This window comes from Camelus bactrianus, chromosome 3 (genome assembly GCF_048773025.1).
Source record: "Camelus bactrianus isolate YW-2024 breed Bactrian camel chromosome 3, ASM4877302v1, whole genome shotgun sequence".
Classification (NCBI taxonomy): domain Eukaryota; kingdom Metazoa; phylum Chordata; class Mammalia; order Artiodactyla; family Camelidae; genus Camelus; species Camelus bactrianus.
The window spans coordinates 56,291,823-56,308,501 of NC_133541.1; the positions used below are offsets into that span (position 1 = coordinate 56,291,823).

At 38.5% G+C, this 16,679-nt stretch overlaps 1 protein-coding gene across 3 annotated transcripts in view; it reads left to right on the forward strand.

Moving 5' to 3' along the window:
• Positions 1–253: 253 nt before the first annotated feature.
• The window catches only part of ATG10 (autophagy related 10), a 210,416-nt gene continuing 193,990 nt past the window's right edge, over positions 254–16,679 (forward strand). Inside the window, exons 1-2 of one of the 3 annotated variants that reach the window (XM_074360322.1) lie at positions 254–276; positions 14,171–14,279. In XM_074360322.1, the coding sequence (XP_074216423.1) occupies positions 14,172–14,279 (108 nt within the window). In that variant the 5' untranslated portion in view covers positions 254–276; position 14,171. The other 2 variants (XM_074360323.1, XM_074360324.1) reach the window with 2 other exon arrangements.

A 16,679-nucleotide genomic window follows, 5' to 3' on the forward strand; every position in this document is an offset into this window, starting at 1 on the left:
GCTGGCACCCCCTCCCCTGGCACCTCCCTCAGTGCTCCGCCTTTGTGCGGCGCTGAGGGCACAGTAGCCGTTGGGTTCTCGCGGCCAGTGAGGTGCGGGGGCGGGGCCTCGGCGGCTGCTTCGCGGGGTGCAGGGAAGTCACGCCCTCCCGGCCCCGGCCCGGCGCACGCGGCCCACGACGTCAGCCGCCCGCGCGAGCCGGGTCCCTGGGTGTGCGGGCGGTGCAGTGCGCATGCTCCGACTGGGTCGCCTCAGGCGACGGCGGCTGAGGGAGGGGTAGGGCCTCTTTTCTCGGGGGCGTCCGTGCTGTCTGGCTCTCCTTTTCCGCTGCCGTCCCCTTGGCCCCCGGGGGCCTATTACTCTCCTCCCTGGGACCGACGGTGGGCGGTAGCTCGTTGAGCGGTGGGTCCCTCTACCCCGCTCCCCTCCCTCAGCCCGGTCGCCCCGCCCCCGCGGGGCTGGGCGGCGAGGTCAGGGGCCGAGCGGAGCGGGGTGAGTATTCCCACAGACTGCCGGCCGATTCACCCCGGCTCTGTTTCCCGCACGGTTCTCACCCCACTCCTGGGATAGGGAGGAAGGGCGGGCGCGGGTGGGCGGGAAACAGCACAGCCCTAAACAAAAGGCCGGGGAAGCCCCGCTCCCGCCAGTCAAATGCAGGCCGGGTGGCGGTGGAGCCGCGGCGGGGGGGCGAGCCGCTAGGGCGGCTCCTGGGCCACTGTCGAGACCTCACCCTCGCCTTAGTTACCACGGTGTGTTTAAAGCCGGTACTGGGATAGATAGACTCGTAACCTTTAAACAAAGGGTGTGAAGTTACTGGCGGTTCCACTGCTCAGATCCCACTCAACTTGTAGAAGTTTCAGATTCATTATTAGGAGTTTTTCTTCCAAATAATCTATCTACTCATAGTATCTGAAATCATGAATGGGGGTGGGGGGGTGGGATAAAGGAATAGTTAACTGACTTATAGAAACAAAGTTTTATGATGGTAGAAATTATAAACATCGCCGAAAAGGCAAAAGGAGAGCCACGTGTCTTTTCACAGTCAAAACAGAGCCTTGTCTAACAGGCCCCACTGAGAATCAGTTATCTAGGTGACTATACTTTTGCTTGACACAATACTGATTAGGGCCAAAGCGTTGCAATTTCTTTCTTTTTCTTTCTTTTCTTTCTTTCTGTCTGTGTCTCGTAGAGATGCAAATTTTTTCTGACTAGGAGGAAAAAAGTACTCCTGAGGGTTGTAGTTTTATTGCCTTATTTCCAAGATTTTAAAACATTTTTTACCATTCATCTTGCTCCTTCATTATGAGTTCAGTAAATCTTTGCCACAGGCTCACTTTGTATGAGTCATGTTTATAACTTTTCAAAAATTACAATTTGACAGGCCTCCACTCTTCAGTGTCAAAAGCTTAGTTTATACTTTTCAGAATTGGAAAACAGGCCCTGTGTACTCAGCTACATTATTAGGACCTGAAGTAGAATCCTTCCTTCTTGTTTCTGAAGGGTCAGATACGGACAAGAGGAGACTTTTACAAAAGGAAAACTGGTTAAAAAAATAAATATTGAGTATTGAGAAATTCAAATTAAAGTTTTGCAATTACAGGGTTTAAAAGTCGTTGATATTTTAATTGAGACTAGTGGAAGCAGTTTTCACTAGTTCTAAGCTGGATTCATTGGGTATAGAATGTTACAAGTTTATGCTTTTAAGTTTCTGAGAAAAATAAGCAACCCATTAGAAAAAACAAGTAGGATAAAGTTTATATCAGTAGTTTCCTTAAGACTGGAATTGATTTGATTATTAATATCTTGAAGCCTAGAGATGTATTTGGGACCCTAGAAGCAGTATTTGAAACATAAGCATGATCACGAACCATGACAACAACAGAGTACCCTAGAGATTGGTGATTAACATGTCTTCAGGGGCCAAGCAGGCTGGGTATAAAACAATTGGAAAGAATGGGATGGAGAATAAACCCAACCTAAAGGATCCAGATTAGGGAGAGGCTGCTGAAAACTGTGCAGAACCAGAAGTTCCTCTAACGTACCTGATACCTCAGGCCTTAAATCTTCATTTTATAGATTTACAGGACCCAGAGAAAGTATTTACAAATACGAGTTTAGCTTCGGACCCAGAGAAAGTATTTACAAATACGAGTTTAGCTTCGAGGTTAGGGTGGTTCCATATCACTGTCACGTGATAGCTTTTGGAGAAAAACTTTTTAATCATCGTGAGTTCAAGAACCTACAATAGTGTCCTATTGTCCACTATTTTAAATGGAATTAGAGTTTTAAGGCTGTCTAGAAATTGTTATCCTTCCCCACCCTAGGCATATTCCTGTATTCCTTAATCTATACTCTTTAGTCAGGGTTTTTAGTTGTCTGCTCTTCCTCATTGCAACCTGGTCCCAGTTTTACTACCCTCCCCCCATCTTCCTCATCATTATTTGTGTTGTATCTTTGCCTTTCAGTATAATTCAAGGATTATCTGAAATGTAATTCTCTTTTTTTTAAATTAATTTACTTATTGTTGTTGTTGTTTCTGGCAGTAGGGGAGGTAATTAGATTTTATTATTTATTTTTAGATGAGGTACTGGGAATTGAACCCAGGACCTTGTGCATGCTAAGCACACACTCTACCACTTGAGCTATACCCTCCTGCTGAAATATAACTCCTTTAGGACGCAGGCTCTGGTTCCAGACTGACTGCCTTAGGTCAGATTGCCACATTTAACAGCTGTTACCTTGAACAAATTTCTTAATTTCTCTATCCCAGTTTCCTTATCTGTGAAATGGAGAAAATCATAGTAACTACGTCATAGGGTTACTGTGAGGATTTAATAAGTTAATACATTTTTGATACATAGTAAAAGCTCAATATATGCTATTATAACTATTATCTAATTCGTACTAATTCTTTAAACAGTGGTTGTACAATTTATCACTAATTCCTACTGTCTTTTATTCTCTAATGTTCTTTTCAGTTTGAGTCTTTTCTTACAAATTTGGTTACAAACTGTTGAGGGCCAAGACTATATTATACTCTTTAAAAAGTCTCTTAAAGTTCTCCCAGGATGATTCTGGGGGCTCAGTATAAGATATTTTTTCCCTATCTTATTTCTATTGTTTATATTTTAAAATTTATACCCTATTTTGTTCTAGAAGTATTTAAGGTAGCTTGTAAGCTATATATATGAACATGCAAAATAAAAATAAATCAGAATCATGAAAATATGAAGCTTGAATAGAAAGATAAGATTGAGGTGTGTTATACTCACATATACTATGAAAAGTTACATAGTTGGTAATGGTGGAATACAGACTAAGTTCTGAGATAATGGTCAAAGAAAGAAGGAAACATACCACTTTGCTCAGGAAAAACACAGCTTCCTTGGAAGTAAATATTTAATGAGTGAAATGCAAGATGTGATCACAGATTTCTGAGATGTGCATTCAACGATACACTGAGAAATTTTAGGGTTAAGTTCTCCAGACTTTGTTAAGCCCTAACCTACTTCTCAGTGTTTCTCAAAAGGGGGCTCAATTGCCGTTTTTATGGAATTGTTCCATACATTGTAGGATGCTTATTTTACCTGGTCCCTGAGCACTAAATAGCGATAGCAAACTACAACCCCTCCTTTTTGTGACATTATTGTCCTACTCGTTTCCAAACAGCCCCATTGGAAGTGGTTTCTCCTGTCGATAGGAACCATTGGACCTTATCTGCCTGTACTTTACCCAACCTGTGCTTCATCTATTACCTTTTTTTTTTTTAAAACATTCTTTTTAGGCTCTGTCTTGCAGGAGCTCTCCATCTTTTTGACATGCTTTTGCATCCACTTGGTAAACCCTTATTCATTTTTTTTTTTAAGTGGAAGTACTGGGGATTGAACCTAGGATCTCATGCATGCTAAGCAGGTGCTCTACCACTGAGCTATACCCACCCCACTGTAAGCCCGTATTCAAATTCTTGAAGAACTGAATTGAAGTCTTCCAGACTCCCTTTTTTTTTGGAGTCTTCACTGATTGTCCCAGAAAGAATTTGATACTTCTTCCTATAAGCACACATATGGCAAGTGCTAGGATATTGTAGGTGCTGACTGGATGAATGAAAAGCTTGTGGAAATAAGAAGGCACATTAATCTAGCCTTTAAAGAAGACTTTGCAAGAAGAAAAATTTAAAGAGAATGTCACTTCCATTACAAAAATGTCCGAACACTTTATTTTCTTTCCAAAAAAATAATGGCACTTGGTAGTATATTTTAAAAACATATTGCTTATCGTATATTCAGACTATTTAGACTGGCACAGAGTCTGGAGCTTCTGATACAGTGTTGATCTTTTCTATACTTTCTTATTCGTTGAATATCTTTGGCCAAGGTCATAAGCTTTTAGTTCCTGGTTCTGGCCTAGTTTAGCATATGTGCTGACTACAATTAGTTCTAGTCCTACTATTTAAAGGCAGCAAGAGAGTCTGAGCTGGTGGGTCACTTCAAATCATCACCAGTGGAGGAATAATTTCTCTTAAATGTACATGCAGAGAAGTCTTGCTTTATGTTTAAAGAATCTTATAAAAGTAATGATAGTGGTATCAGAAAGATTAGATGTCGTATAAATCTGTTGTTTGAATGGGAAAAGATCTAGCTAGCTGATGGATAGGCTTGAGAGTTGAAGAAAGGTGCTATAAAAAGGTAGAATTACTTAAAATAAATTCATTAAAAAATTTAATTTTTTTTTGTTCCTTACAACTTTTATTTAATGTTTACAGTGTGCCTAACTCTGTTACAGGTGCTAAGATATAAAATTGTAAGTTAGAAGTCCTCAGCCATTTAGATATGCTCTGTCGTCTTTGGGTGTTCCTTGCTGTGGAGGAGATGGCTGAGGTTACCCTAATTTTTACTCCTTTGTAGGTGAACTGGTTTTTCTGCCTACATTTTTGTTTTCTTTTTGTTCTTTCAATAAATATATTCCATAGGCTACCTCTAGGCATAAGTTTCTTTCCAGCAGTTTTTTTCAGAAACATAGTGAATTCACTCAATTTATAGGAGTACATCTTTTTAATCTTTCTTTTTCCCAGCTCAGGAACAATTTTTCAATTGTGTATTTGCTTATGATTTCAATTCAGAAATGCCAGTTATTTGTAGGTTGGATCTGTGTTATTTGTCCTTCCTATCAATCAATATTCATTGTTTTCATCTTGGTCTTTTTTCTTCTTTATTTGGACATCATCTCATGTGTGTAGGCTGAAATGTTAAGATTTTTTTTCAATTTCTGTACTTCTCTCTTTTGCCTTTTAAATAGAATTTGTCTACTATTGTGTTTGAATCCCCTTCCATTTTTTTCTTCCTGTTTCTTTTTTGATCTTAGCTGTTGTTTTCCCTCTCATCTCTTGCTTTCAGAAGCTGTGTTTTGTTTTTCTTTTACCTTTTTTAGTTGGCAGATAATAGATAATTTCTAAGTTTTTCTCCTGATTCCCAGTGTAAGCCCATTACAAGAGCAAGCTTTCTCTCTTTCTCTTTATAGCAGTGTTTCTCTTTCTCTTTATAGCAGTGTTCCTCTTTCTCGTGGTGCACAAGCTTCATCTTGGCCCCATGCTGTTGTTGATGTTTTTGGTTTTCTTACCTTGACAGAAGAGGGACTTGTGTAGGGATGGTGTTGCTCATTCTTGTCAGAGTGAGCAGACTACCTGCATCCCCCTCACTGCACTTAGATGCTGGAGGACTTTTCTCAGTGTTAGGTTGGAGAACAGGTTGATAGATACGACCTAATTTATGAAGGATACATCTTTCTGTACTCAGAAGTCTTCTTTTCCTATTGTTAATCTTTAGTCCTATGTCTCTAGTGAGAGGAGTATTTTTGTATAATTTGAAATAGTTCATAGTTATTTGAGTGTTTTGGGAGGAAGAAGTAGTGGTGAGACGGTATTCTTCTGAGGGCTCCTACTGTTCCTACAGCTACCTGTTGCTGACTTTAGGTCACTGCTTGCAGTGCTCCACTCAGCTTCACCTTCTGCTTCTGGCCTTGAACATTATTATATCATTAAGAGGGAATGGTCTTGGAAGAATTACCAATGTGTGTTGGAAGCCAGTAATGGAGGGAACACCACAGGCTCTTTTTTTTCTTAAGAAAACAGAATTGTGGAGCATGAGATGCCTTCTTACCCTCTTGCTAACTGGACCTTTTGCTGCAGAGGCCATAGCAAGCATTAGCTACCAATAAAGCTCCCCACAAATCCCTCATTTCCTGTTTAGGTAGTGTTGTATCTCATTTAAACTTTGATTGGGGAAGTTTTAATTTGCTTCAGCGGGAAGCGAGGAGGGAGTGCTGAGCTTGCTGATCAACTGCTATTAAGACTGAACCAACTGTGTCTCTTTTGCTACTTCCTGTGCTATTTATTGGATTACGAGGGCCATGACTGCCATGCTCCGCCCAGGCTGCCAAATGCCTTGAAATCTAGGCCCATTAATACCCCTATTAAAGTGATCTCTCTTTTTCTCGGTGTTCTATCATCATTCCTCCTCAAAAGTATCTCTGGTGCTAATTACAAATGGTTATTTTGGAGCCTTCAGAATCTGACAGTCTTTCTGGTCTGGGCCTCAAATTCCACATTTAAATTTGTAACCTGGGTGCTTCTTTGCTCTCTAAAATTTGAGGACCACTGCCCAGGGACGCTGCTAGGTATGTAATTAACTAACCTAAATGCATTCAAGCCAAATTCTCGAAAAGATAATACTTCCCTTCCCTAGCTCGTAATTGCATGTGTTCTTAGGAAAGAGTCTAAATCTGAAGTTACAATGCCGAATTGCTGCAGGGAGGGACAGGTACAGAGGAAATTGCCTACCTGTATTAGTTAAAAATGATCTGTAGTGTTTAAAGGTATGAATAGTATGTTCTGTGATAATCACATTTTTGTAAATGATCTTAAGTTCTGGGGAAACTTGTATTTCTTAAAGTGTTTTAGTTTTATTATGACTCTGATATAGACTGACTTACAGATTCATTGAAAGAAATGTCTCTGACCAAAAAAGAAAACAAACTCAACCCCCAAAATGGAATCAGTTGCCCACACATTGGATTAAAAATCCCATTAAAAATGTGGAGAGTGATAGTGAAAAAAAGTTGTTTTTGATTAAAAAAGATCATTTGAACAATGATCATACAATGTTAGAATTCACTGGGGCTGCTTTTCCAAGAAGGTATATTGAACAGCAGCAGAAAAAGTTGTTTCTTCACACTGTCTAGTTTAGGGCAGACCTATAGTTTAAAAAGACTGCTTTTACTTGGTGAGGAAAAAAAATTATTCTTCCTTTTCAATCTTTAGCCTCTGTTGAAGCACTTAAAATAATGTTTTGATTGTTTGAGCTTAAAAAAAATCAAGCAGCTGTTCGGCAAGAGTGATACTCAAGCAAAATAGATATATTAACAACTTATACTTTATGACACAAAAGAATTCTGCTCATTTCTAACTTTTCCTTATAATAAGAGATGAGCGGTTCATTGTTTAGAATGAGATGAGAATTGGAAATAGTCTTTTTACTGAGAGTTCACCTGTGTTCTGTTGTCATCTCTGGTCTGAAGATAGCTTAAGTCTGTTTACATGTCTCAGATTTTTCATTTTCAAAATAGGGATTTTTCTTGCCATTATTGCTTAATAAGCTGCGGTTGTAGTTATTTCCATTTTTGACCATGACTTCAGCCATCTCATAATAGGAAGTTCAAAAATTCTAATTTCTGTCTCTACTAGACTATGAACTTAGTAAAGGACCAGAGAGTATTACAACTTGAAAAGTATGTATAAAAATGTTGATTGTGTTGTATTTTGTACTTTTAATGAGTTGAAATATTCTTACTTGAGCAGAGACAATAATTACTCATATTTCGTTATAGCATATTATGATGATTTGAATTGAGATGGATATCATTTTAATATAATATAGTTCCTAATTCTGTAATCAAGCCGTGTTTGTATTATTGTATGTAACATCCTTCAGCAAAGCCCAGTCCTTAGATAATTTAAAAAGTATTCAACCACCAAATATTAATTAGTGCTTTGATGTTCAGTCATCTTGCTAGTGGCACAGTGCTGTTAATTAGATAAACTATGGCTATTGAGTGAAATTTTATGTTTTGACTAACATTTTGAATAGTTCAGTAAACCTCAAGTAACTGGAGGGCTTAGGGAATGGAGTGTTTTTACTTAGTTCAGTTTTGTTATTAAGCAAGGGTTTGGTTGGAATTTATAAAATGTTCCAAAATATATTAGTATTCTTTATGAATTAAATTCAGTTTTTCTTTGATTTAGTGTGTCTCAGTATATGTCATGGTCATCATTTAGTTGGAAAAATTATTTCTCTAACTGCTCCATTTTGGTCTTCCTATTCTCATTCTGTATCCTCTCCCTAAGTGATCAAAAGTGTTCTGTTATCTATCTAATGTTGATTTAGAATCAATATTTTCAGCTTAGATTTCTCTTTCCTCCTGAATTCCAGACGCATCTCAAAATACCTGCTAGATGTCTTCGCTTAGGTATTCCACAGGCATTTCAAACTCAAACTCATTAAGCCCATCTCACTCCCAGACCTGCTTTCCTTCCAGGGATCTGATTCAGTCAGTGCACCACCTACCACCTAAGGGAAAGAACTGGGACTCTTTCTTGAATCTTTTCTCTCAACTATCCCTTCCGTACCAAGATCAGCCAGTTGTTATAATGAGTATAACTGCACTATCAAAATGTCTTTTGAATCTGTCCCTCACTGCCTTTCTGCCAATCTTTGGATCTGTTCAGCATTATTTTGTCTTTCCTGAATTACTGTAAGAACTTTTTAACTGGTCTTCATCCAGTCGGGTTAGATCTGTAGTCTCCATTGGAAGCCAGAATGCAAATCTGATCACTTTCAAAACCCTTTTGAGCCCTCCAGCTACACAGCCTCTTGTCTTTATCAGTTGTAGTTCTCCCAGTACCCTTCCTCTACCTCTACATTTCAGTTTAACAAAAGTTCTTCAATTACTAGACCTTCTCTTAGCTTCAGGCTTTTGTACATACTGTTCCCTTTACCTCCTCCTTTTGCTAAGATAGCTTCTGTTCTTCCTTTTACAGACTTCTTAGATGTTACTTTCTCAACTTGTATCTGCAGTGAAGTACCTTATTAACCAGAACTCTGTGTGTAAACTGGAAATCTCATTTATATCCCTGAAACATTTGATTGTCTTTGTAGAAGCCCCTGCAGTTTATTGACTCTTCTGTACTTACATTCCTGTACTTGATGCTTTCTGTTCCCAAACCTGTTCTTCCACTGGTCCCCTATCTTCTTGGATTTTCCATTGTGACCTCAGGAGCACACATGCCATAGTAAACAAATTGACCTAAACCTTTAACCTGTTATTTCCTTTACTACAGTCTGTAGAATAAGGTGTTAAGAAGTGTTCCCAGGGAAAAGAAATTTGTGGTCAAAGAGTTGGGAAACCCTGAGTTAATAGCTTCCCCACTACAGTGTGCATTGTGAATCTCCAGGGTGGGTGTGGCGAGTGGATACAGTGTGGATCTATTTCCGTGCCTATCTTATATGATGTTAACACCTGTACAGGTTAGTGCTTCCACCAACTAGTTTTAAAGGAAACTTGGCTTAAAAACAAACAAACAAACAAACAACCTCTTTGGGTGGATGCTGTGTTTTTCTCCACCCTACAAGGCTCAGGGTATGGAGAGTGCTGGTTGCCCCACTTCTGCAGAGCCAATCTTAGGTTACTGCTCCTCCATCCTCATGTAAATATTCCTGCTTCTTTGAGGTTCATGAAATTTGGCTGTACCAGATATGGCAAGGTAGGCTTTTTTCTCATTTGCTGTCTCTATTTACTGGCTGTGGCTACCTTTAGTGCCATCTTGGAAAGGAATCCAAGACTGTGTTCTGGTTATCAGGAACACAGGTATTAGTTTATTAGTGATTACTCCTGAGGGACTCAGGATTATATACCACATATTACTTACCACCTCTGTACTCTTTTGTCTTCTGCTGTTTGCCCCTTGTCATTCTAAATCTCATAGTTGAACTTCCATATTCTTTAAAGAGCTCTCCACTCCCATCAGCTCTTAGGATAATCCTAAGTGACTTCAAGTGTCCATCTAGAAGACAGAAAACATTAAAAGCCTTACAGTTTTGTAAATTTCCTGAGCTCCAGTGACTTTCATCTCCAAGCTACTTGATGTACTTGCTTATATGGCCACAGCTGAGACCTCCTCAAGTCCTAAATCTCATAGTCCTCCCATTCTTCCATTTCTCTCCTTTCATTGCAGTTGTTCACCATTTTCATATCTAATATTCCTTGAAACTGTCATATTTTCCCAGCCCCTTCAGTTATCTCAACATTTTTTCATTTTCTACTTAACCTGGATCTAGGAGCTATTCTCACTAGTGTATTCTGTTCCCTCTTCCACCCTTATTCTTCCACTGACTCAACCCAGCAAAACTTCAGCTTATGGTCAATATGGTCCTCTCTTGCTGGTTCCCACATTTGGGGAGCTGAGCACCGCTGAAGGCAATGCTAACACCTCACAGAGTGTTACACTACAACACTACAAATTCAGGCTCTCCAACCTGTGCTGGGCTGGGCCTTCACTTGTATCTGTTCATTTTTCAATGCTTCCTCTCATCTCCCTCACCAGCAATGCCTAGTCTATACTAGCTTTCTGAAACACTCTCCTTTCATCACTATCCTCTCACTATCTGCAGCCCATCTTGCCTATACCTGCATCAGAAAATCTTGTGATCATCAGATTTTGTCTTCCTTAATTTACGGTCCCATTTGAAAAACCTGTCTAAATTTTATATTCATCCTCGAAGGCCTTTACGCAGATTGCAAGGGGCAAGGTGTTTATTGTGTTCAAATCCATCTTCCTGTGCTGATGCCACATCTCCTCCCAACCCCTTTAAGATATTGCTTCATCAGTCACTTTTCTCTGTGGTATTTTCAACTTTTCCCTCTCTCCAACCCCTTTTTCTCAGCTTAAACATACATTCAGATAGCTCCCTTTCTTAGGAAGAACAGTATCCTCCTTAAGCCTGTGTGCTGCTTCTGTTACCAATTTTTATCTGTTTTTCAATCAAATTTAAAAAAAAGTGGGCTATAAAGTTTTTACTTATTTCCTCACTTGTGGTTTTCTCCTCAATCCACTACAACCTAGCTTCTCTCTTCATTGTCACTGACACTGCTTGCTAAGGGGTCAATGACTGCTTCATTTTCAAGCTCCATGAATGTTTTCAGTCCTTTTCTTAATGTGCTTCTCTTTTGACATTGTTGGTTCTTTGTTAGTTATTTTCTACTCCCTTAAAACCTTCATCCTTGGGCTCAGCGGCACTGCTGTTGCTAGGATCTCCTAATGCCTGACTCCTTATTCTTTTGCTCTTTTGTTCCTTCCTCTTCCTCTGTAGGTTCTTTAAATGCTGCTCCTCTGAATGTTTCTTTTTCAGCCCACTGCTCTTCTCACTATGCTCAGAGGTTTGTAACTTTTTGGTTAAGACCCCTCAAACAATCTGTTGAAAATGACAGAATCTACCTTCCCAACATATAGATAGGGATGTACATTCAAAATTTAGTGTAAACTTTCATGGTCCATCAGAAACCATATTAAGAATCTGTCATATGCATTCTAGCTGAGTGATATTCATCCTCATGGCTTCATTTGTCTCTTTTGAACAGATGGCTTCCATATCTCCTAAGTTGATCTTGGCTTCTCTTCATAACTTAAGATGTGTATTCCTTTTGCTCCCTTTCATTGCTTGGGTTCAGGTCCTCATGACCTCTCATCCAGACCACTGCAACAGTTTCTAACTCTTCTCCCTGCCCTCAGGCTGTGCCCTTCAGATCCATCCTCCACAGAATCAACAATAATTTACTATTCTGACCTTTTCAGCTCCAAGGTCTGATTCTCAGTTTCTTATGGAAATGGTCCAAACTCTGGCATGGCATACAAGTCTCCTTTCAGGAAGTTAATTACTATTCTATCTTATATCTTTAGAGGCCCTTCCCATTATTTATGCTCCACTAGTGAGTGCAGACAGGTTTATCTTGCATGGGATTTGACTGTCTACATTCTGTGCATCATGTTGGTGACATCAAACTAACAATTCTCTACCCCCTTACTTACCTTTGTTCACACCATCCTCCCTACTTGGACCACTGTTTAGCCCCAGTGCTTCACTAATGGACAGTTTGCCTTGCAACAACTCCTACTTTCCTTAAAGATTTATCTCCACCCCTACCCCAGACACTTTCCCCTACCATCTGCTCTTCATAAGGGACTCTTCTTGTGCCTACTATAATCTGTGCAGAGCTCCATTGTTTGTACTTTAACTAGAAGTTCTCTTTCCCAGTGCTATCAGAATCGAGAGTTGAGCCATTAACTGAAAATTTTGATTAAGGCCAGTGTTAAAAAAATAATACCTGCATATTTGAAACATTTTATTTCTACTTAAAAGATACAAACATATTCATTTGCCAATTTTCTCATGTATGGCCAAGGGATTTTCTTTGAGTGTGGGTACTTGATTGGAATTCATTGTTCATTCTTAATTACACTGAACCTGGAATGCATCCTCTAAATTTCTAGTTTTGGTTCAAAAGAAAACTCAAGGCACTTGTGCAGCTGTCTGAGTGTGGAATCCTAGATCTGTATGATTTTTTTCCCTCAGTCAGTCTTTTCAGTTGCATTGTCTATAAGTAATTCAGTAGTATGTTTTCCTTATGAAGACTTACCTTTATAGTCTTTCCAACTTTTTATAAAGTTCACACCATAGAAATAACAGTTTTCTTTCTTTTTACTTACATTTTGTTGGTTTGGTTTGTGTTGCATTTAGTTATAAGTATATATTTATAATACATGAATGTGGTTTGTGAACATACACTCAGCCAGCCGATGGGAGCAGAGGTGTTTCATAATCAGAATGCTGTAGACATTACTTTTTACAGAGAGAATGGACACTGTGTCGATTAATCTGGCAAGTTGAATGGAGGTTGATTAAGAGAGTTTCTATTGTAATTATTATTATTGCTTATTTCCTTTCATTGCAAGATGAGTACTTACAGTTCTTTCCTGGCAAGGACTATATCTTTTTTCATTTCTTCTATAGCTAACCTTTACCTACGTACAGTGCCTACTAGTAGATATTTAGTATGTAATTGTTGGATGAATGAACAAATTCTTATATAGGTCATACTAAATTTGAATAATCAGAAGGAACACTGGACTGAGAATCAGCTTGCATGGACAGATCATTGGTCCTGGAGCCAAACTGGGGTTTGAATTTTCCTCACTTTCATTCTTCAGCAGATTATTTTCTCTTTTTCATTTGAGGAATGAGAAAAACAACAACCTTTGAGTTTTGTGAGGATTAAATGGGAAGGGGAAGTGTGTAGCATTAAGTACTTGACATAGTAAAACAGTTAACAAGTGCTAAGTGTTCTGATGATGCTTATCACTAATGAGGAGAATGTGGGAATTCACTTGGACCAACTTTTCTCATCAATACATAATCTATGAGTTTCCTTCCAGCTGCTCTAAAATTCTCTTTTTATAAACAATGTTTTATGTTTTGGACAGATTTATATAACAGGTATATGAGTAATCTTTGATTTGTCACATTTGTAAACTCAATAAATTAGGTACTTAATTAGGTGATCATAACCTTACACCTTGCAAAACAAATACTTTCAGGCTTTAGAACATCATTTGTTAGTGAGTTGAATTCTAATAAAATGTGAAGAACAGCCCAATTCTACTAGTCACTGTCATGCTATCTATGTGAGAGCTAAGGTAGGAGATAGAGAAGGAAGTTCTGAGGAGGTTGTTTGGAAGTATTAGCTTAGGAGAAGTAGTATAATACTAATTAATAATTATTGAAACTGAATTTATGGACAAACTAAACTTTTTGAACCATAGGTATGTATTTGTTACAAATCTAAGTTTGGAGTTGATACATTTTCTTCCTGATTAAAAAATGGGGATAGGGTGAGAAAGATAGAAACAAAACACTTTTTTGGGGAATGGCTCTGAGGTTATTTTCCAGTCTACATCCCAAATTTTGGTTTGTTTAAAGAAATAAGTGAATTAGCAGAATGCCTTTCAGTATTCATTCCACAGCTGATGCTAATACTTAGTTTTTATATTTCATTTATCATTTAGTATGGAAGAAGATGAATTCTTTGGAGAAAAAACATTCCAGCATGATTGTGCAGAATTCATTAAACATTCACAGCAGATAGGAGATGGTTGGGAATGGAGAACTTCAAAGGTAAGAATTTTATTTCCTACTTTAATGGAGGGCTTTTTTTTTCCCATGTAAAACCTCAGTAATTGAAAGTAATATATGAAAGCTAGTTTGATTTAGTAAAAAGCTTAAATTGAAGAATGTTTTAAAACAGATGTCCATTTTATTACTTCAACTTATATATACCCATTATAATTAGGCTAATGAAGTATTATCTAGAAAAGTCCTTAGGTGACCTGCTTTAATTTAATAGATAAGAGTGCTTAGCATATTAATTATTTGAATGTAAACAGATGCTTCTATGGTGCTTCGAGCCATTTGTTTACACTATTAATCTTCTTAGGAAACTACTATTGTTCAGATAGTGGAAAGATAATCCTGAAACCAAACCATAGTCAATCAATCACAAATTCTGAAATATTGAGGACTGTATTAATTGGGGACTTCTTAATAATATAAACACATTCCAAAACATTCTTTCTTTTGGTTATATTCAATAATTAAATTATTATTCAGTAATAATAATGTAAAAGGTCTTTCTACTCATTTATTTCCACACATACATTTAGTGAGGTTCTCTGCCAAAAGCTCTTTAAGAGTCACTTGAAGTCCCTTTCTTAGAGAATAAGTAAGTTTTCTGTGCTTAGCATCTTATCTGATTCCTGAAATAATGGTGAGTCCTGAATCTATGCTGATTAGCTCTGTTTCCTATATGAGGTCTGAGAAATGTGAATAGTTTTGAGCTGATTCCTATGACTGGCCAGGGAACTAGAGGCCAGGGAACTAGAGGCCAGGGAAATGCAGGTCTTGATCAGGTCTAGATTGTCACTGGGGAGAGAAGCCATGATTTCCTCTTGAGTCACCTGCCAGCTAAGCTTTGACAAGGGGACTCATATGACGGTTCAAAGGTGTAGAGTCAATTTCTAGTGGTGGATTCTTCTCCATTCTAAGTTAGTGATGAGAGAGTCATAAACCCTTGAAGTGTCTTTTGCTCCAGGATAACATGGCCTTACTAGTGCCTTTTATTAATTTTGTTCCTGAGTATTTTATGTTTGTTTGCTATTATGTTTGAATTTTTATTCATTTTATTTCTTCTATGATTATTATTGACATATAAAAGAACTGCTAATTTTTGACTTAATTTAGTGACCATTCAATCATCTTACTGGATTCTCCTTTTAGTTTTCATAGTTTTTCAGTGATTTCTCTTGTGTCTCCTAGGTAGAGTGAGATTATCTGCAAATGAGGAGGTTTTTGTTGGTTTCTTGGTAATATTTCTCTGTATTATTTAACGGATTGAGTAGGAAAATCTTAATAGTAATAACAGCTCTCTTTGTTCTTTCTGGCTTTAATGTCAATGCTTCTAATATATAATGATTAAAATGCTGCTTGTTTATTCATTGGATATGTATAGGTTTCTGACTCCTTTTGTCCTGTAATAATTTGTGTGATTATTCCATGGGAACTTTCCCTTTTCCCCAGGTTAAAGGGAAAAAAAAAGAATTTTTCTTTTATCTTAAGCTGGAGGCAGGATAATAGAGATTCCTGTTAATATTTCAGTGACCTAGTAGAATGGGGGTGGGGAAGATTAGGGATGGAGTGGGAAGTGTGTGCTTGTGCGTTTGTGTGTGTGTGTGTGTGTGTGTGTGTGTGTGTGTTGGAGGGCCCTGGGGAAGATTTCCAGGAGGGAAATTATATCTGGCAGAAATTTCTTCAGTGAATTTGTTGAAACTAGTGCCCTAAGAACCAGTTTCCAGGATTTGTTTTTATTCTTGGCCCGGCTTCTACTTCTGGGATGGGTATAGCTTAAGTCTAGTTTCTTGTTTGCTGCCACTTCCTGCTGAGTTAGTAAAGTTCCCTACCCTTTGGAGTGAGAATTGCACCTCTAATTAAGGACTTTTCTCTTTAATGTAAGGGTGAGCCTGTAGATAGTATCAACATAAAACAAAACATTCTTCAGAGAAATCTCTATAGCCTCAGGGCAAGTACTACAAACTCAAAACTCTGTGTAGACCTGGTATGGCAGTGTAAATGAGTCAAACTGCCAGGAGCAAAATGATATGGACACTGAGTCTTGGGGCCTGTGGCTGACCAGAGTGCTTGGCCTGAGACCAGGTTGGAAACATGGGCCCAGGGTTACAGATCTTACAAGAAAAGTAAAAAAGATTTGAGGGGAGAAATCTCTGAATTTTTAAATGTTGGCAACTAATTTAAAAAGATGTTTTTCAAACATAGTGAGGACCAAACCCAACATGCCAGTGATGCATAATATGTGGGTTTTGTGTGGCCAGTGGATGACTTCTGGGATTGGTTGTCTACATGGTGTGACTGTGGTTTCTCACCCAGTCCTGCCTCGGTGCATGCTGTTGATCTGAATTAGGAAAAGGGGCTCCAGGCAAGGAAATCCCTCTCTTCTGTATTTTG